This window comes from Pagrus major, chromosome 23 (genome assembly GCF_040436345.1).
Source record: "Pagrus major chromosome 23, Pma_NU_1.0".
Taxonomy (NCBI): Eukaryota; Metazoa; Chordata; class Actinopteri; order Spariformes; family Sparidae; genus Pagrus; species Pagrus major.
Genome location: NC_133237.1, coordinates 19,996,376 through 20,018,596, shown reverse-complemented (window position 1 = coordinate 20,018,596; position 22,221 = coordinate 19,996,376). Strand labels below are relative to the sequence as shown.

General features: G+C 43.1%; 1 protein-coding gene across 1 annotated transcript; it reads right to left on the bottom strand.

Annotated features, from left to right (window-relative positions):
- Nucleotides 1-6,952: 6,952 nt before the first annotated feature.
- On the bottom strand, nt 6,953-10,766 carry LOC141019905 (neurogenic differentiation factor 2-like). Its single transcript, XM_073494931.1, has 2 exons — nt 10,675-10,766; nt 6,953-8,031 (listed from the first exon to the last, which is right to left on the bottom strand). The coding sequence occupies exon 2, from the start codon at nt 8,024-8,026 to the stop codon at nt 6,953-6,955; it is 1,074 nt and encodes a 357-aa protein (XP_073351032.1). The 5' UTR covers nt 8,027-8,031; nt 10,675-10,766.
- Between the last annotated feature and the right edge of the window lie 11,455 nt (nt 10,767-22,221).

Below are 22,221 nucleotides of genomic sequence, written 5' to 3'. Positions count from 1 at the left end.
AACAAAGCAGATCCTTGTTTTAAAGTTTTTCTTAATTTATGTCATTTCTGATGCTACTGGAATTATCTGCCACTATTTCATGAAGATCTGCTTCATTTTAACATGTTTAAGACGAGCTCATTTAACCAAATCTATCCGTTTTTTGTTTCGTTTTCTGTTTCTATGTTTATGCAGGGAAAAAAAATCAGCATGCATTTTTTAACCTGTCACCAACAATGAGTGTCAATCAATTCATCACCAGCAGCTGGTGCATGAGAGGAAGTAGTTTCAGGAAAATTCTTGAAAAAAAACAAAAACAAATAATCTAATCTGGCTGGCAGATCATCTGCTTTGTTCAAGGTCAAAGTCACAAGCATGGAAATTTACAGTGCTAATCATCCAAATCAACCCACGCTGATTACTTCAAACAGAGAAAGCACAGGTCTTGCTGGAGGTTGTTTGAGGCTAACACTCAGCACAAGTACCCAGTCCCTATTATAAGTTTGGAGGAGCTGTGGAGGAAGTGATGGACAGAGCAGGTCATCCCGGTGATGGCAGCAGAGGCGGGCAACGGAAGATTAAAGGTGACGGAGTGAAGGCGAGATGAAGGGATGAAGGAGACGGGGATGAGATGAAAGGAAACGGGGGAGAGGTGCGGAGGTCGTCCGGGGGGTGATCAGTGAGGTGGATGCGATGCCATCTGACAGGTCCAGCTGGGAGACTGCCCGCCCCCCAGCGCTGCAAACTGGTCAATATGGAGGCCAATTACTGCTGCCCATGTGACCAGGGCATCATCCAACCCTATCATAACACACGCGCACGCACACACGCACGCACACATGCCATCTGTGCAGACCAGTAACGCCCCCCCCCCACCCACCTCTACCTCCACCCCCCTCTCTGATCCAGTTGTGTCCCCGTGCACGCTCCTACTTAACCTCCTAAACAGGGGGCAGCAACGCCTCCGCCGGACCCTCACGAGCATCCCGGAAACACGGCCTCGGATAGGTCGAGAAGACTTCACTCTCTGAGCAAACACCTCTCCTCTCATACACGTCAACATCTGGCAAAAGCTATCTGGCCACCCGCCAAAGGCCTGACACCTACCTGGCGCTCACCCGGATCTCCACCTCTGTCTTTTCACCCCCTCTTCTACCCCGGTTCCTCCCTGCCCCCTTTACCCCCTCAACATCCTCCTCCTCCTCCTCCTCCTCTTCCTCGTGTTTCTCCCTTGGCAGGACCTCCAGCGGTAGCACACTCTCAGTTTAGCTCCTGCCTCGTCTTCTGCCCCACTGCCCGTGCTGCACCGTGCCCCATTGTGTGATAACAAACAGATGTTGTGGAATTTCCTCTGAATGGACTGCCAGTGACAGGCCCGCTCCCTTGTCTGGCAACGCGGGGACACTGGCACACAGTCTGGCAGAGAGGATGGCCGAAGACTTGCACGATTGTTTTCCTCTGTGTGCACATGTGGAACATTTTAGTTGGTGTCAGAGAAGTTAACAGGTGAAGCTCTGTGGAGATAAACGATAAAATGCAGGTGTGATCGGTGTGTTTATAAATCAAATCTGTGTCCGTTTTTGCCTCGTGGTTTGTTCTTTTAATCACCAGACAGATTGCAAATGCTCACAATCTCCTGATCAGATTATCTCCCCCTCCTCTCTCTCTGCATCGAATCCTTAATGCCTTCATCTCCACATATTTATGATCTGATATCTGCATTTTGCAAAAAAAGAGAAAAGATTACACTCGGTTATTATTTTAGCTAGACGTTAATTGGAATTCACACCATAGTACTTGTGACATTTTGATAATCGCACTATTGACTGTTATGTCGGACAAACACTCTTGATTTTTTTTTTTCCTCCACCAAGTTGAGTGAGAAAAAGAGTGGGCATGAACATGATAATTTAAACAGCGAGATTCATTCACTCACTTTTCATCCTGAGTGCAGCACAGAGTGTCACTGGAAGTTTTTTTTTTTTTTTCTTGTTAAGAAGACTGGCTGCAAATGCAAATCAGACTTTTATTTTGCAAAATTATAAATTATTGCAAATAAGGTAATAAAAGATTCATTCATAAATAATGGAAATAATTCTGTAAAGTTTAATTCACCTGATTATTTTCAAAAAACCACCTGTGAATTCCTGCATATTTGCTAAAATCTCAGATGCAACATATTAACTCATTTTTACATTTACTGCATGAAGGTTTGACGTATAATTAAAGTCTTAATTTGATGATGCACCCTTTTAAAATGTGATGACATGTCACAACCTCTCTCACACACACTGTCCATGTAGCTTAGTGTCTGACTAAAAATAAAAAGCTTTCACTGCATCAATGATTTACAGAAGACCAGAGATTGTCAAATGAGCAAATTTGCCCTTTTTTACTGACCTGAATGTTTTTCCTTCAAAAGTAAAAAAACAAACACTGCTTTAATAACAACATAATTATAATAAAACTTAATCCACATTCTGGCGTTTTCTCTTCAGTGTGTGTCTTTTTCGTTGCAAGGTTACCACATGTAAGAACTGGATGCAACACAGTCTTCTTGTACAACATAACATGAGAGAGAAATATGCATATTCATAGGCCAAGTCTTCACAAAAAATGCCTCGCTGTTGTTGTGTGTATCTGTGTGTGTGTGTGTGTCTGTGCGTGTGGCAAAGGGTTACTCGGGATGAGCGCTCTCGTTTTTAAACGTCCTGGATAATGAACAGATGCTGCAAAAATTAGGAAAGAAACATCGACTCCTCCCAGCAGTGCCACTTTGGCCCGGTGAACTGGCACACTGGCGCGCACACTGGGTTGTCCTCTCCGGAGCTCCTGGTGCTGCTGCTGGGGAACATTAAGGGACTTGGCACGGCTCTCCTCCGCCAGCCTGCCAGCCTCTCTTTCTCTAACACACACACACACACACACACACACACACACACACACACACACACACACACACACACACACACTCCGGACTGTGGAGGAAGAGGAGGTGGTGGTGGTGTGTGTGTGTGTGTGTGTGAGTGTGTGTGGAGGGGAGTATTTTGATAGATGCCCTCTCCCACTGGCTTCACTTTTGGGCTGGCTCTTGCAGAAATGCATGCAACTTTTTTTTTCTTTGCTGATGAAGCCAAAAAGAAAATCGAGGCCTGAAACTAACACAAAAGTGTAACACAAGCTTTTGGGTTTTTTCTGTAGTGCTTCGGTGTGTGCGGGTTTGATTCCCAGCCGGGACTCCTCCTAAATGAATGCGCTCACCTGCCAAACAGAACATGTGGTGTGTAATTTAAGGTAGTTGTGTTAAATTGAACCTAAAGGACGAGAAGAAGAAAAAAATCATAAAAAAAACGAAACACTGCCAGTTATTCATGAAGTTTAGAAGAAGTTAAGGATGATTCAAATATTTCACGCACTATAATATCAAACATCCCGCCAGCTCTACAGACGAGATGTCAGTATTTTAGCTGATATTTATGCGTTAATCCCACAAGTGCTGCGTGAAGACTCACTTAAAAAATCAGATTTTTAAATTTGGATTTAAGATATCTTCGAAAAATACATGTTTTCATCTTACACATTATTTTTAAAGGGCGTCAAGAGACAATACGAGATTAATTAAATGCTCCAAAAGGTGTTGATCAGTTGGTTAAAAATGACCCTCTCATGTTCTTACCTCGCGTGCTTATTGTGTTGTACGTTTTCAACCGAAACTAATTAAAAAAGCAACAATTTTATGTCAACTTTTTTCACTTTTTGCTAATTATGACAGTCACATTTCCTTTACCAACAAAACTTTAAAACCTGCAGAGATACAGAGATTAAATTCCAGGGGACAAGCTGGTGGAAGTAGGCTACAGATGACTGTGAGTGAAATGAAATAATATTTGCAAATTGTTTGGTCAGTTGCTCCAGAAAACCCTCTTTTTTTTTTAAAAAACTTTCAAATTATAATCCTATAATCCATTTTGATTTAATTAATGAAAACGACAAGATTCGTATTGAGGCGTCCTTGACTGAAACCCACAGCTGAAGTTTACGCCCTTTAAATTTAGATAACATAATGAAATAATTTGAGTTCAGCTGCTGCAGATTGATATTGATATTAGTATCGATACTGGTCATTATCATCGCCACCCATAGCCAGCCTGTGTGTGTCCCTACATCAGAGAGCACCCAGGACATTTTGGGGAACATATGGGTCCCGGGGCAGCGCTCCAAACCCAGCCGGGGTGGCAACGGCTGCCCCTTGCACTGTGTGTGTGTGTGTGTGTGTGTGTGTGTGTGTGTGTGTGTGTGTGTGTGTGTGTGTGTGTGTGTGTGTGTGTGTGTGTGTGTGTGTGTGTGCGCGTGTGGTCACTAGTTGTTTTTTTTTTCCAAATAACATTTCATATTTCTATATTTAAGGAAACACATTAGCGTCTTTAACCTTCCCTTTAATGTGTGAGAGTGTGATGTTTGCAGTTTTAATTGATCTAAACAGCCCCGGATAAATAAGTCCATATATTTATAATGCCATATGATGAATCCTTGTATGACATAAATATGAGATGTGTGTTTAAAGTTACAGCAGGCGAAACTATGTAAAAGGGGGGTCGACTTCATAATTTATATGTGATGTTTAAATGCATCGTCGAAAGGTGGAAATAAAGACGAATATTTAGATTTGGTCAATGCTGTGTAAGCGGTGTTGCCCGTTGTCATAGCAATGCTGCAAAGTCCATTATTTTATTTAAGATAAAGAAATACAAAGATAAAGAAATCGCTTTTTTTTCAACAAGTAGGACTATTAAATGAGCACTTATCTGCAGGGATCGAAAATGTAAGAGTTTAAGCCATCGAAAAAAAATGAAGGTCTTTATTATTATTATTATTTTCATGTCTCTACGTGGCATTGATTTGCCCTCTCTCATAGTCGTCAATGCTCTTTCATTACTTATGCATTGACGGAACCTGGTGTGAATCCAACATGTTCTGGAGGGATAGGATCTAAAAATAACTCCTAAAATGTGTCCACCAGCTCCTCATGGATTGTAGATTGCATTATGTTTGGATCATTTTGATTTTTCCAGATTTAAAGCTCAAACCGCCTGAAATCCCATCTCGGCTGGAGGAGCTCTCCATGGTGCTGAAACGAATTTTCTCCACCACATCTTGTCTAAATGGTCAAGAGAGTCTGAAGCAGACCTCCTTTATCATCCCGATGACCTTGAACGCAGCGCAGGTCATCAGTTTGCATTTGTTACTCAGGGTGTCCAGACTCTAACCAGTCCTTATTCTCCAGTCACTGAATCGAAATTTACACCAGATCCTGTTTTAATCCTGCAATTTAAATCATTTTCATACATTTTTAAAGACTGTTTTATAAATTTGAAGGCTCTGCCAAGCAAAAATGACGCATTGGCACCAGTTTACTTCATCGGGAAGAGAGGCAACACTGCCCTCTCCCTCCTGTCCCACTTTGTATAAAGGCCCCGAGGCTCTGTGAGGAGCTCCTGCAGGTTGTGGCACAAGGCATGATCATCCCTCATATTGTCCAATAAAAAAAGCCTGGTGCCTGTTAATGCTTTCCTAATCCATTTTCCTAATTCCATATTTTAATTATTCCAATATCCTTCAAATACAAATGCTGTTCAAATCCGATAAACAAACCGAATTCCACTGAGTGTTACTGAAAAGTTATTGAATGTTGTAGTTCAAGGATGATAGATTAGTGTGAAACAAAATCGAGTAGCACAATCTCATTTATTCATTTTATTTTACCACACAGTTGGTTGAATACAAAGTTGAAAGACTTGAATTTTATGAAAAAAATGCTCAGCAACACATGGGATCCCTTAATTTCCACAGACTATTAACATTAATTACAAAAACAACACAATAAATACGTGCAGCAGTAATAATAATAATAATAATAATAATAATAATAATAATAATAATAATAATAATAATAATAACATAGCTTTGCAAATCAAAACGAAGATATTGAACCAAAATTTAATTTGAAAATCAAAATACAGTGCAAAGGCTCAATCAGAAGAATAAAGGCAATATGAATAAATAAATAAGAGTAAAAAAGAAAATGTGAAAAATGTCTGATTTCATTCTATTTTGATATATTTTTTTTTTTTGGAAGTTAAACCATTCTGGGCAGCTCAGCCACTGTCAGATTAGTTGGGTGTTAATTCCAAAGTGTGTGTGTGTGTGTGTGTGTGTGTGTGTGTGTGTGTGTGTGTGTGTGTGTGTGTGCGTGTGAGGCTGCGCGCACCCGTGCGTGCAGCAGCAACAGTGCTGATGAAGCAGACAGTGTCTTTCCAGGCCTCGTCGCCTCCCTCTGTGGTCTCGTTGGGTTTTGCATAGATGCGAAACGACTGATTTGCTGGAGAACAGATTTCTTCTAAAACGACCCAACGTGCACATTTTTCATCGGTTCTTTACGATTTCATCATTTTCCATAAATACACAACCTCCCCAAAAATCTCGCGCGCTAAGTGTGATTTGCATCAGCTTGTTCATTGATTTTGTTCCCAATTTCATATTAGAAAATCACCGACCAATGTCAAGGTGCAGCTGTAGCCGGTGATGTAGTGGTAAATGTATAAGTGGGTAAACAGTCATCAGGATGCGAACAACCACCGATACAAACACAAATCACACAATCAAAAACGTTAATATTTTGAAATTCCCTCATCATCACACATCTTGATATGATTTGTTTCATCAGATTTCCATTTATTTCAGCTTTAAGAGCCTCATTGCTCGACATAAGATTGTGGGTTAGGTGGCTTACCCTCCACTACATCCCTGACTATAGCAAAACCAAAAGAATAAGACGGACTAAATTAAAGGAAACACTAATGACAATGAGTGAAACATCTCTCCAGAAAGCCTCATTCCTGGCAGGTAAGCTCGTCAAAAAGTGTGCCGTGGATAGATTGTTGATTGCAAGGGGACGCACGATAGGTTTCTCAGTTTAATTGTGAAAAAACGCGTTCAGTTCATCGTACACGGGAGGGGCCCGTTCGTGGTGTAAGTGCATGTCGTGGTAAGGCAGGACGTTTTCAGAGTGAATGCCGCTCCGGGCCCCCGAGGAGCCAAACACCAGGTTGTGGGCCCCGGTGGATCTTGAGCCAGGCAGGCCGGAGTAATGCATAGAGTAGTGGTACCCCTTCTCGTTTTCGGGGGACGCGGAGCCTTGGTGCTTCAGGGAAAAGTTGCCATTGATGCAAATGGGCGGGCTGAGGGGCCCCTCATACTCAGGGCTGTTGTACTCAGGGGACCCGCTTCCACCGTACATTGAATCGTAAGTCGAGCAGTAGCCGTGCGTCCTCAACGGATGCGAGTTCGAACCCGGCTGGCAGTGAGGGCTGGAGAGACGCGCACACTGATAGGGGTAGGAATGCATGGAGAAGGAGCCGGACCCGTACCTCCCCCCGTCCGGACACTGCTGCTCGGTGAGGAAGTTACGGGAGTTTAGCTGCAGGCAACCCGCCACCAGGTTGGTCGTAGGCTGGGACAGTCCTTTGCACAGCGTCTGGACGTAGGCCACGAGGTCGGGCCTTTTTCCAGAGCGTAATATCTCCGACAGGGCCCATATATAGTTTTTGGCCAACCGCAGCGTCTCGATTTTGGACAGTTTTTGCGTTTTGGAGTAGCAGGGCACCACTTTACGCAGATTGTCGAGCGCAGAGTTCAGGTCGTGCATGCGGGTCCGCTCCCGTGCGTTGGCCTTTACCCGCCGCATCTTAGAGCGCTCGATCCGGGCCGGGGTCATTTTGCGCTTCTTGGGGCCCCTTTTCTTGGGCCTGTCTCCTTCTGTATCCTCTCCGTCGTCCTCTTCCTCCATCCCATCATCCTCGTCGTCTTCCCCAGCATGCTCGGATTGCGTCCGGCTGTCTCCTCTCAGGTCCGATCCATCCATTTCGTCCTGGGTGTCTTGGTCCTCGTCTTTGATCTTGCTGGAGTCGCCATCGCTGTCCTCCGCCCAGCCAGAGTATTTCTGCACGTCGGGGAGCAGTGAGGGGTCACTGAAAAGCCTCGTCAACATTGTGGCTCTGGAAAGGAGAGAAGGAAATCGAAAATGAGGCCTGACGAGCACAAACACACACAGTATCGATGTGGATGTGCAATAAGCAAATAATGATTTCGTAGCAGTAAAACGCACTATTACGCACGAATATTTAAGATAAATTAATTTCAAGCTGTAAGGCTACTAAAAACTGATTATCTATACTGTAAGTTTTTGTTAAAAACACACCCGAGTCGTTGATTTTGCCTAAAGGACAAATCGTGTAAATTTGTGGTGAAATAAAATACGAGAGAAATCAGCTCTCAAAGCTTTTTGCGCTGGGTTACAGCCAGACGGATCCCCATTTAATTCCCTGCTGTCATCCGTGTGCCCTGTCGCGTCCTCTCGCAGCGGGTCCCAGCGGCAGGGGCCACATTACAGGTCCCTTGGGGGCCCCCACTTTCACTCCTCCTGACGCCCATATACACACTTCTGGCTGCATTCCAGCACTATTCATCCACACCATACACCTCTCCTCAGAGGGGGCGAAAGGGATTTTTATTTAATTGATCGGCTGTAGCTCCGTTTAAAGTCACGCTGATTATTAAATTAAGGCTTACAGACGTGTTCCGACTGGAGCTGTAAAAAGGCACTTTAAATAGCATGGCCTGTGAGCAACATCACAAGAAGAAAGACTAGATAAAAAAAATAAAACCTTAAAAAATGAGAAAAAACAAACACTTATTGATGTTATTTCAACTGTAATAATAATAATAACAATAATATATTTTAAAAATGGCTGTAAAATGTTCTAGAAAATACCTCAAAATTAATCTATAAAGAACCACAATCGAACAAATTAACTAGAAATAATTAGATATAAAGAAAACGTGCGTATTAATGAATCTAAAATAGAAGTAAATTGAACAGCCTACCACTTGATTAGTAAATGCTGTCCCATCCCAGAAAAAAAAGAGCTTCAGAGAGACGTGGTGATCTTTGGCAGCTTTAATAACTTCCTCCCTAACCCTCACATGCTCCTCTTCCCATCTATTATTATAGTGCAGCAGCAGATAGACTGCTAAGGTAGGCTGTGATGGTTGGTTAATTATCTCGGGGGGTGTGCCAGGGGCAAAATCTAGTTTTTAAATCTCAGGCTCAGGAGGTTTGCTCAATTAGAGGAGAAAAAACACAACAACGTTTAATTAACAGACCATGCAGCTTACACGAAATAGATTTCACACATAATTCTGTATGCACGAGTGCATGATTTCAAAGCACTTTTTTTTACCCGGCGATAACCCTTCACAGATGGAAATCGCTTGTATCCTTTTAGCCCTCGTTAAATATAAAAAAAAAACTCGCCAAACACAATTATCCAATCTCGCAAAAAGCCCCCCCCCCCTCCACTGTAACAACAACGACGCCTGTGCCTGAGACAACGTTGTGTCGAGATAGATTGTTGAAGATAAAACTAGACAAACAGAGATAAATCACGCTGCACGCTGCTTGTCACAGTCAATGGCGCTGTCCCACCCTTTCATTTGCTCCGAGATTGAACGTGGAAAATCATCGACAAAATCATCAATACATCTCCCATTAAGCTCGAGGAGCGTCCTTCTCTGATGGGCCCGATATCGAAATCTTCCAGAAAAAGTCTCACACCGCGTTGTCTTTTGTTTCTCTGATTCAAGGTCCAGACGCAGGAATCTCTAAATCAAATCAGCGTCCGATATGATCTATTTACAGCGCTGCCGTGAGGAGGGGTGGGTGGCTGGGGGGGCCGCTCCGATGAATCCTCAGGACTGCTTCTTGTAAATGATCCTGGAAGGAGCGGAGACGCTTGCCTTTTTGACTCGAGCGGGGTGTTTTTGATTTAGCTGGTATAATCCAGGTAGATTTGGATGTCAAAAGTTGAAGGGCACGCAGAGGGAGCGCGGGGGAGTGAGGAGGTATTTATGCGAGCGCGCTCAGACTGAAATCTACTAAAACGAGTGCCTTGTGTGTCCATTTATGACATCTTTTTTTTTTTTGTTAGGATGGATTTCAAAGCTTCACAGACACAGACAAAAAAGCTGTACACTAGATTTCCATATGGATCCATGCCGGGAGATAATAAGCCTTTTACTCAACAAACTGTAAAACACGTTAATTCACCTAAAACTGGCGCGTGGCACTACATGAGAACTGTATAAAACACAGATGAACACCTTGAATTAAAACACATCTGTTCATCTTTTTATCAGATTAATTTATCCTCCATTTTGGATAAGGCACTTCAGCATCCAGAATGTGTTTTTTTTTTCTCGCTAGTGTTGTTGTTTATGTTCCAACTTACCTCGAGCTCCTTGCAGGGGATGGGAGGCAACAAAAAACAAAAAAAACACACGCGCTTGAGTTTCAGACCATCTTCAGGGACCGCACGAGTGAGCGAACCAACGCTCCCTGTCAGCGTATAGGCGCAGGCAGCTCTCTCTCACTGCTGGGTTGTTTAGGGGTGCCTCTCCTCTCCAAATGCGCGCTCTCCGAATACCCGGAGCTTGTGAACGGACGTGCGTCTTGGCGTGTCTGTGTATACGTGAGTGAGTAAGTGAGCATGTATGCATGCATGCGTGTGTGTGCGTATATGTGTGTGTGAGTGAGTGAGTGCGCGTGTGGCAACCGTGAGCTACCGGGGACGGGGTTACATACCAGCTAAGGCTGTGATGCCAGCGCCCATATGGCTGGCACGTCACCGGCAAGAGCCATCACATGAGAGCCCGGTGATTGACATGCGCCCGCATTCGGAGAGATTTGCCCGCGGGGGGAGAGAGACACAGAGAGAGAGAGAGAGAGAAGGAGAGAGAGAGAGAGGGAGAGAGAGAGAGAAGGAGGAGGAGGTAGGAGGAGGTGGTGGTGGTGGAGGAGGAGGAGGAGGAGGGCTCCGCCATCTGTCACCGCGCTAGAGCTCACACAGCCAGAAAAAAAGGAGGAAAAACAGAAGAGAGAGGGAGAAAATAAAATGGTGGAACAACAAAACTCATCATTGTTGACCTGTGCTGCTGCTTCAAGGGATGTAGGCTATCTTTTTTTAATCAGACCTGTGAATTTTTGTCGTTCACCTGCCAAACTCACACGTCAGTGATTAATGCAATTTAGAGGAGAGCTGCGCAGACATCCCAGCAGTCACCAGGAGGAAGATTTGAGGGATATTTTAGGAGGTAAATACACAATTAAGCATATTGAGGTCAACATATATGTTGAGTGTTACTCCTTGAGGTCACCTCTGTAATGTCTACTGTAGTGTTATATGCCTACAGTGACAATACAGTAAAGGCAAACAAGTTCTTTAAAATCATATCCACACAAGCAATTAATCAATTATCCTCTCTAAAAGACTCTATTCTCATGTTCAAGCCATCAGTTTAAGGAGATAACACAATGATACTGTGTGGATCCTATTATAACATTACATCAATTAACTCTTCAGCAAATGAAAGGTGGGTAAACAGGGTTTAGTTGCTGGGTTTACCCTCCATCACATCTCAGGTTCAGAAGCAGGGTTGATGTAGGGGGATGGGGATGCATTATAAGTGCATTAAGGCGGTGGAACAGAAGGCATATTGTTTATTTATTTACCTAATTGGATCAAATTATGCATCAATGTATTCAGAGGAACGACAACCAAAACCAATTGTGATTTGTTCTGACTCTTGTGGGCACAAACCGGGTGCAGATGACCCACTTGCCAAAGCTGCAAATGAGTCAGATTAAGAGGTATAATATTACATAGGGTTCTGCTGTGTGTGTGTGGACTGGTGCTCATGTGGTTGAGTGAGAAGATCAAATGCTTACTGGTTGCTGTGTCCGAATGTGTGATGTTTGCCAGAGCTGCTGCTGGTGTTTCCAGCATTCAGTGCCGAGCGAGGGGAGCCTGCAGGGGCGAGCATCAGAGAGACAGAGGGAAAGAGACAATAAGAGGAAGGGTAAGAGAGAGAGAGAGAGTAAGAGAGACCCAGGTGTGCAGGCTCACTAGGGATGTATGAAAAATGAGGAAGAAGGGGGGGTGAAGCTGTAGATGACAGGGAATTGGTGCTGGTAGGAGCTGGCAGCGGTGCCCAATATTTAGGAGGAGGCATGCTGGCACATCAGCATCGTGGATGCAAGAATTCCACTCCACCAGCATCCTGGTCCCTTCACTGTGTTTGCTTTGCGGCATTGTGTCCATCCTAGATCTGCGATCTCTCTATTTACAGACATTAGTGGAGTTAATGTGGGAGAAATTAGCTCTATGACCACCAAGTCCAACTTGGCACAAAGACACCCACCGGACTGAGGGAACAGGGACCTGGAGGCTGAGAAATAGCTGATAGAAGCTCATCATGTCCTTGGGTCTGGATCACCCCTACATCTCCTCCGCAGCCACAACTAAGGGAGTGTTTGGGGGGTTGCGGGGTCATCCCTGGGGTCGCCAGTAGTGTGGCAGCTGTGGCTAGGGAGCCGTGATGCCGCACATTCACTAATGTGCCTCATCCCTTCTGGGATGAGGGGATGGTAACCTGGCACTACCCCAAACCATGGTGGGGTGATTGTGACAGCGTGTGTGTGTGTGTTTGCGAGTGTGGAGGGGGAATTGAGGGGCATCTTTGCTGCTCGCCAAATTGGTGCCCTATCCTACCTCAGCTGATGCTTCTCAACAAGTCCCAAACAACCTTCAGGTCACCTTGCCAAAATAAATGCTAAATGTCAACAGCGTGGCTTTAGCCAGCGCCGGGCTAGAGGCGACTCCAATCAGGGAGGATTTGATCTGATATTGAAACGCTGGAGGAGAGCTTGTTTGGAATCATGATATTTTAGAATGACTTTACATCCTGTTTGTACACGGATTAGTCTTAAGTAAGGGCCACCTGCTGTGCTTTTTCATTGGCTAAATGCATGTAATCAAAATGCAAAAACTGAAGCCCTTTCCCTTTAAGATATCAAATTCTCCATCACTGTTTTTTCCTCCATGGTCAAATGACACCCAATGACTCTCAAAGTCACCAAGCCACACCTCCACACCTTTGTCATCCTACCCCTCCTTTTCTCACTGTCAGACATGCGAGGTGATGACCTGCACTTCACTTGTCTTTCTGGAAGAAGTGCAAACTTCTGCTGGCACAAATTTGAAATACAGCTCTCTCTCTCTCTCTCTCTCTCTCTCTCTCTCTCTCTCTCTCTCTCTCTCTCTCACACACACACACACACACACACACACACACACACACACACACACACACACACACAGACCCTCCCACCCCCACCAGACTCCCGGACCCCATCTGCACTCTCCTCTCTCCAGCCCCCTAATTGCATATGCACAAATGCAAATGCCTATTAATTAATTACTTGACTAATTAGTGCAGTGGTATTTTAGAGCGATAAATCAAGTGGAGATGGGGCCGAGGACGGAGGGGCAGGAGGAGGGCTGCGCAGAGCATCGACAATGAACCCACACCAGAGGGAGTGCTCCCATTGTACAAGTCCTGTGTGTGAGTGTGTGCTATGAGGAGGAGGAGGAGGAGGAGGAGGAGGAGGAGGTGCACAGTGGAGCCTCTGAAGTGAAATCTAAAAATGCTGAAGAGCCCGAAGAGGTGACTGAGCGAGGTGAGTGCTCTTTGTCTGAGGAAGGTAGAGAGAGAGGGGGGAAGAAATTTAGGTTGCATGTGTGATATGACCTCTGCTCTACCAACTGTGTCTTTTCCTGGCAGGTGGCCAAGCTTGGATGCACCTATTTTCACAAAGGAGAAACCATCAGCTACGCACTATGACTGCTGCTACTGATGCATATTTATACTGATATTGTAAACCATGTACAATAATTCAATGAGCATAACAGTTGGCATCGCTTACGCAGTGATACTGATGTGATAATTGTGGCATCTGTGATTGGGAGGTGAATAATCCTGGCAGCCGTGATAAATTGTGTATCTGTCTATGTGTGTGTGGGTGTGTGTGTGCCTGTAGGTGTGCCAGGCCCCCACCATAGGTACCCATGGAGATCTCCGGACTGAAATATTCATTCTTGTTTGCTCGCCCAGACAGTGTGGTCCTAATTGCAGCATCAGAAAGCTCCACCTCTCCCTCTCGTCTGGCTTGGCTGCAGCGGAGACAAACCTCATCTGGGAGCCTGTGTAAGTATGTGTATGTGCGTGTGTGCATGTGTGTGTGTGTGTTTGTGTACTTGTACATCCATCCTCCTTTTCTAGGGAGTGGAAGTGAGGTTGGTAGATTTGTGCTTGGCTCGCTCTTCCCTCATTTTCTCAGTCATTCACAAACACGATGCACAAAAAGCACATTTTCAAGGAGCGGTTCCATGTGTCAAATTCATTCATTTAATTTGCCTGCATGTCACATTTTCCACGTATTTTCTGCTTCCCTTCATGCCTCATTCACTCTGCTTGTGTTGGAGTTGGGTTGACTATTGATCTCTCTGTCAACATGTCTGTCTGTCTGTCTGTCTGTCTGTCTGTCGGTCGGTCCACAGGGTGCGTGTGTGTGAAGCTCTGGAGTTTTTCATCAGTTCCTGTGCCAACCCAACCCGTGCCTGGCCAAGCTGAACCATCTTGTGGGATTTTTGGCTTTTAATTATAGTAAGAGAGGATTAATTATGGCAGTGGAAACAAGGGGCCATGCATTATTGATGCTATGAGTGAAGGGCTGGAGGGGGTAGAGGGTGCTAATTAAATCACTGCCCTACTGCCACGTCCTCCTCTGTCTCTGCCTCCACCATGTCTTACACCTGCTACATCTCCGACACCCCACTCCACTTTCCTCCTCGCACCCACCCACACATATACACTCCCATATATTGTCAACCTCACACACTCACACAACTCTGTTGTCATTTTTCACGCCTATCTTTGTTTTAACTCACTGAAATCTCCAAATCAAAGTTTAAAAAGTCTCCCACTTATCAAACCATCCTTACTTCACATCTTTTCAGTGTTTCCATCGCCTTATTAAATCTCAGTCCTGCGTCAGAAGACTTTTCTCTGTCAGTGTCTCTGCGGCCTGCCACATCCTGTTGCCAGTGATTGGTATTTATTTGATGTCCCTCAGTGGTGACACGTTTTAAATTTGCTTTCATCCTAAATGAGCACCTCAGTTTCACACACACACACACACACACACACACACACACACACACACACACACACACACACACACACACACACACACACACACACACACACACACACAGTCAACAGGGGATGAGCCTTTTAAAAGGCCAAATGTAACAGAAGGCTGCCATCTAGTGGATTATATTTATAATTATCACCGTAATCATGTCCATACAACCATTCACCAGATTTAAACTCAGTGTATGGCATGTTTTACACTTTCATTTCATTTTTAAGGACCCACATTAATCAATATTTCTGTATTTGCCAGTGTTAGCCAGCTGGCTAGTTCCCATATATATAAATTCATTGTGAAAAGTAATGCATACAGTCTTTATTTCACAATTTCTCTCTTACTGTAAGACAAGAGGAGCTATGTAGTGATTTTAAAATGATGCAGGAGTTGCACAAGTTTTTCAGCCAGACCTCTTTCACCTAAAATACCACCAAACAGACCACAACATTTCTTCTCATGACAATTTGTTACAGTCCCACATCTGTGATATGTTTTATTGAAAGTGTACCGACAACTGTTGAGAGAGAGAAACCTTCAAACGGAAAACGAATGCATGTTTTTACTGAATTTCTTCACTGTAAAAGAATTAAGAACTGTTCATTTTGAAAGGGACCACAATAAGTTCTTCTCGCGGCATTTAGACAGTGAACTTTCTGTTCAAGCTTTAACACTGATGCTAAACTAGTGCACAATTTTTATTTGCTGCTTTTTTGTTTCAGGAAGTTTTATTTTCAAGACTCTCAAATCCTCTCCCTCTTGGTTTCTTTTCTTATATCTCTTCTCTCTTTATTCGTGTGATTCTCCCTCTAAATTCTCAGGGATTATCTCATCGTGCGCTGTGTTGTCCCAACACATTCCAGATGGATATTGGTTCCCTGGCGTCTGACGTTGCAATGATAACAAGCTGAGGAGGTAATCCCCTTTCTGTCCCTCTGTTTTTCTGTCATATTTTCATGTACAGTGCTCAGTGCACCATTTTTGGGACATTTTTATCCACATAGGAAGAAACCCTCTTTCAATCAGACAAGTTAAACATCCACAATGCTGGAAAAGTATGCAAAACTTTATAGCACCTGGTTACAAAGTTCATTGTCATCCAAATAATAAAAAAAAGTACATACAAGAAAGACTGAAACAGAAAAATGTGTACATCTTTATGAATTAAGTAAAAAGCCATACAAATCAAAACAACAGGAAGATCAATAAAATGAGTTTGAGAAAGAAAAAACACCAGTTTTAAGGAACTCACAAAAATTCTGAAAAGTCTTTTTTAAAGTCTGTGGTCTGACCTCTGGATGCAGGTACACATAACAAAAAAATCAATACAATTTCTGATCATCTACGTGTCTTTCTAAATTGTAATTACACCAACAGGACAGCAGATGGTGGACGTGCGCCCTTCATGACCAACACACCGAGAGCTGCTGGCCCAGTGCAGCTTTCCCAGGTGTATGTGACTATAACTGTTCATGTGAGCAGGACCTGTTTATTGTGTGATGGTATGTTATATAACCGGATGGAGGGGGATGAGTGAAGAGTTAAGTGGGGTGTTGACCGACAGGCAGTGCCTCTCCGTGCCCCTCGACAGAATTACCAGGACACCTGCGATGACGGTACAAAGCCTCTCTGTGATCCTGATTAATGGAATATCTCGCCTTTTACAGTGATGTTTGTCCCTGAAATCCCTTGTGAAGGTATCAGCTTATTACTGCCAGAGCACCTGGCAGGTAGAGAGAATTAGGTAGAATGAAAGAGAGGTGTTGGGAGTAGACTTTTATTGACAATATTTGTTGGATTTTTGTTTTTTTCCCTTTGTTTTTATTTATAGTACCGTGGCCTGTTTCTTTTGTTTTTGCAGCTTGAATTTATTCTGAATACATACCCAGAATGCATTTGGGCTTTATAGCAGGTCGGGTATCCTCTGCAGGGGGCCTGAGGGGCCTGTGAATTACCTTCATAACAGGGAGGTTTTTGTCAGCTCTTGCTCCACTGAATGTCACATGGTATAAGATGCCCCGTTTGGGAGATAGATTTACACAGTTTTTCCTAATCTGTCTTTGGAGCTGGCTTGGAGTATCTCCAGTGTGTGTGTGTGTGTGTATGTGTGTGTGTGCAGTGTACATGTCACACATTTTGTACAGCATGTCCCTGCTTTCTGCTGGAGTTATTATCACGTTTGGCGTTTCCAGGCTGCGAGTGTGATCCATCTTCATGAGGTTTTTCTCTGGTTCTGCCAGCACAGTGATTTTAAGGACAGGCCTGAAACAAAATAAACTAGAGACCCTCTTGTGATGGGATAACATCAGCCGCAACACCAAATCAGTGTGTGTGGCACAATGAAACACATGGCATGAGAGAGGTGAGTTTGGTGAAACAGGTGAGCTGTAGCAGATTTACCCAAAATGCCTAACCATCCTCACATGGTTCACTGTTTCACCAACTAATTTCTCTCACGTCATGTGTTCCCCAGCACCATACACACCAATTTTGGTGTCGTGGCTAGTGTGATCGCATTGCAAGATGGTCTCTAGTTTTATCTAATGTCTTGGAGTGGACAGGAATGATTGAAACTGGAACGCAGTGCCGGAGTTTCTGGCACAACTTCACCTTTTTCCATGGTGCATGGAGAAGGGAAAAAGTCTAAAGAGGTTGAAACACTTGATTAAATGGATAGATTACACAGACTGGACTATTTGGGAGCCCCCTAAACACACATTTTTATATTTTGTAAACAAATCAAATGTTTTAAATGGCACATGATCATTATTATCATTAGTATACTGCTCACTAATTTAGTTAGGTATATATTGTAGCTTATCTATATATATTTCGGTATTCAAGCGCAATTGAAAGTCAAAGTCATGTATTTATAAGAGAAGTAGATCTGTGATTCTTTGAGATTTTTTAAAATATTTAAAATATATGTTAATCATTATTCAATGTAGACAGTTTATGTTCCTTTCTCCTTTGTCTGGGCCCCCTAGTTGCAAGGAAGCCCTATGTGATAATGCTTTTTAGCTTGTGGCCTTCATCTGGGTCATCCAAGATGAGGTCATCGATGACAACCTCTTATGACTGAAACTGGGATTCAGTGATTCATGACTTAAAACAAATGGGGGTCAGGGGTATAAAGTCTGGGGCCAATGGTCCCTTATCTACCCCCTACCGTCCTACTTCCAGTGACCTTGACCAGACAACATCCTTCTTCAGACTTGTAAAGTCTTGTGACTGCATCTTGAATGGTTGTGACACCATTGTGACGACAAGAGGTGTCTCAGGGACAACATTTTGCCATGATGGCACACTCAGATGCACACACATGCACACACACAAACTCACACACTCACAAGTTGGAAACAATACCAGCCATGCTGTCGCGACTGGTGATGAACATAGTAAAAAGCAATAAAAATAGAGGCAGGCACATGCAAACCTACAAATAGATGTCTGTAAATACACAGCAGCATCACGAGTAGAGCAAGTGACATATCAGATTTAATTAGAGGTACAAACAAATAGAGACACCCCCAGGGGTATTCAACCCAACAAACATTGTGGGAAGGTAAGCAGTTATACAAATAACAGATCAAACTGTTACCAAATTAATTAAAATGGCACAGGAAACATTGAGATCAGCTGAGGTACAAACAGAAATGTTCTTTTCTACTCCATTTATGCGCAAATGAGTTCATGTACTGAAGAATATCAATGTGGTTTCTAATTAGAGCAATTTGTTACTTGTCAGTTTGTCAGAAATGTGGGGTAATTTTGTTTCTATGACAGGCGGCGGAGGATTTTACACTGCCTGGCTGCTCTTGACACGTCTGTGTTCGAAAATATGAAAGCTTACCTGACAATTTGTCTCTATTAATCCATACAGCACAGGAGGCTGTTTATGTTTACCATCCCAGCTTCACATTTTAATTAAACCTAACCCATACCCAATCTATTTAATCTAACCCCACTGCTATTGTGGAGCTTTAGATGGTGAGCTGACCGGGCAGAACGACTCCCAGGAGTAAATATTGTTGGATTTTACCAAGAACAGAACGTGCTGTCTGAATTTAAAAAAAATCTTCTGGTGCCCTAAATCTGATTTTCTGGAGCTCTAATCCAGCCAGTATGTATCATTCAGCACCATGCTCTGCTTTCAGTTAACCTTCAGTAAGATACAATAAATGGTTACTTGCTGTGTAACTGTAATTATTCCACATGTGGTATGATCCTATTCAATTTTATGTGCGTCAAACTTGGTTTCATTTAACAATTTTTCTGTGGATTATGTACCATGGTGGCACCATCTTCCCTGCCCAGCTGTAATAATGTGACTGATTTGATTTTAACTCTCTTTTTTTCAGTCATGCTCTTACTTGATTTCTATTTATTTCTAAATAAACATCATTGTGTTTATCTGCAGATACTTTCCTCACTAAATCCGAAAACCAAGGCTGAAAGATGCATTTCATTTTTTGCCAAGGAATTGTGATTATTTTTGGAGATTAAATGCCTCATCTTTTATTGGAGTCTGAGATCACAGCTGATCATCTTATTTGTGTTTACTCTGCCAGCCTTGCACTTGCTTGTTTGGTCTGTGTTTGACTATTTTTATGTTCTTTCCAGTTTTATCTTGGCATGTCCTCCCAGGTTTGCTCATTGTGGTTGTGCAGCAAACTCTTTGGATACAGTGCAGCAAAAAAAGTTGACTAGAATAGAGTAGAAGTTAATCATCCAAACGTGGACATTTTCCCAAAACCAGCAGTACACATAAGCAATGTACTGGTCAGAACATGCCAATAAAATTGTTAGAACATATTTGGAAAATGAAGTCTGCAGATGGCAAAAGGGATCAAGAATAACTTAAAACCAGCCAAAGATCATGTTTATAGGTGTGGTTACAGGTACAAAAGATCACACATCATTCTGCACCCATCAGTGGGCTTAGTTTTAGCCTCATAGATATCATATTTACAGTTGTGGCCTGCTCAGTCATGGGATTTCCTTACAAAAATAAATATGTAGTCTTTTAAAAAACATGTTTTTTCTAATGCCATTACTGTAAAACACTGCTTATGACTAATAATGTGCCTAAACATTTCAAATCTGCAAATCATTCCATTTTCAGGTTGTCTTTAGTCTTGTTCGCATTAAAAATATAATAAGTAACATTTCTGCATTAAAATGCACGAAAATGACTGGACCATTGTTTTGTATTCTGTTGAGTTATGTACTTCCACTCATAGGTGGAAATCCCTGGGGGGGACAGGGTGGACACGACCCCCCCATCCTGGAAAAAAATATGATGTTCCCCCACAATATATCAGTGTAAACACCACTATGTAATTTCAATAATAATATGCACTGAAAGCACTTGTACTGATGATAGGAACATTAAAGTGCGTTTTCAGGTTTCAAAAGAGTCGTTGGCTGACCTCCAGTACATTGTTCAAACAAAGGCTGTGTTCGACATTTATTTATTTCTACAACTCAATACAGTAAAACATGTTTATAACTGTCACCAATCTTAATTTTTACTTCATTGAAATACAGGTCATTGTTCATATTAGTTAGCAGTTTGCTGACATTCGCTTGCTAGCCACAGTAACATCTACCAAGGTTTGCAGCTGTTTGAATTTGTGTTCATTAAAGAAGTGAGCAGTGCAATGTATTTTATCCTTAGCTGATAGGGGGAGTCTTCATTAGCAGAGTTACAGCACTACTTTTGGTGTCCCCCTCAAGAATTGGTCTTGAGAAAATTTCATGTAATTGTCTCTTACAGATTTTCGCCCCTGCTTACATTGTCCTTAACTTTCCAAACATGTTGAAATCCAGAAAAATGTTTGATTTGCTCAAGGTACGGGTGCATTTTATTTGGTCACTGTCGCTGACTTCTGGGAGAGAGTCATAGAGTGAGAAAGGATGTCGACAAACAAGGCTGAACATAATGTGAAATAAACTTTAAAACATTAGCTTGTCCGCCTACACTTCTGCCTGGGTCACGAAGAGAGATTCCCATCAGCAATGGGGGTTGATTAACAATGAAGACAGCGACTACCATGATCCCACGCTATTTACATCTTTTGTTTTAAATGACAGGCCCCTAGTGGCAGAAATTACATACTGTGCTTTAATGACTGCAGGGTTGACCTGAGACCAGCTAATCAGCTCTTTCCTGTGATGTTAATATCACAGCCCTCTAAGTGTAGTGCCAAACTGCAAAAGCAAACAAATGTTCAGTATATTATGCATCTGTATGCTATTTGTTTAGATGGAGAACCCAGGCACAGGGGTGCACCTGTGCTTATTATAGCTTGCTCACACACAGTACCATTAAGACTCTATGAGGCCCCCCTGATTCATAAAAAGGCTGCAACTGACTGCCTGATTGGCCAAGCTTTTAAATAAAAAAATATTCCTCAGTTTAATTGTTTATTATCTGACAACTACTCAATCACGGGTTTCATTAAATAGTGGGATTCTGCGGCTTGTAGTGAGCTCTCAAACCGAGCCTATTACACATTCCTCATGAAGTATTGCACAATTCCTGCAAGTTATGCAAACACTGGAACAAAATCAGATGGCAGCGAGTGACTGAAACAGGTTAAAGTTCTTCAGCATCTACTTAAACAGTCTGTATTATGTCTGGCTTGTCAAACACCTAAACTGGAACCTTTCAGACTTCATGTATATAAAGAGATGCAATAATAAGTTGCCACCTGCAGGCATGTGGAGGTGGTATGTACTTCACACAGGAGTGGCTTTACAGCAGAGTCAAAAACCTAGACATAGCCTTTAAAAAGTAATCCCCCACTCCCCTCGTGCACCCCCGCATGGAAACTGGGAATAAATATCACACTGGCAAGTTCGGCTTGCTCTGACCGGAGGGATAAACACTCATTGACTGTTTAATGATTTTCTGGCCTCTTTAGACAACAGTTGCGCTCCCAGAGCACCGTATATACCTTGACCCTCTTCTCTGTTCTGCCCACCAAGCCCCTCCAGCCACCTCACTCCCCCTCCTCCTCCTCCTCCTCCTTCTCCTCCTCAGCCCATGCCAAAGCTCAACTCTGCCCGGAGGC

Excerpts from the sequence above, each read along its gene's own strand:
- LOC141019905 (XM_073494931.1), bottom strand. The coding sequence starts at position 8,026 with ATGTTGACGAGGCTTTTCAGTGACCCCTCACTGCTCCCCGACGTGCAG.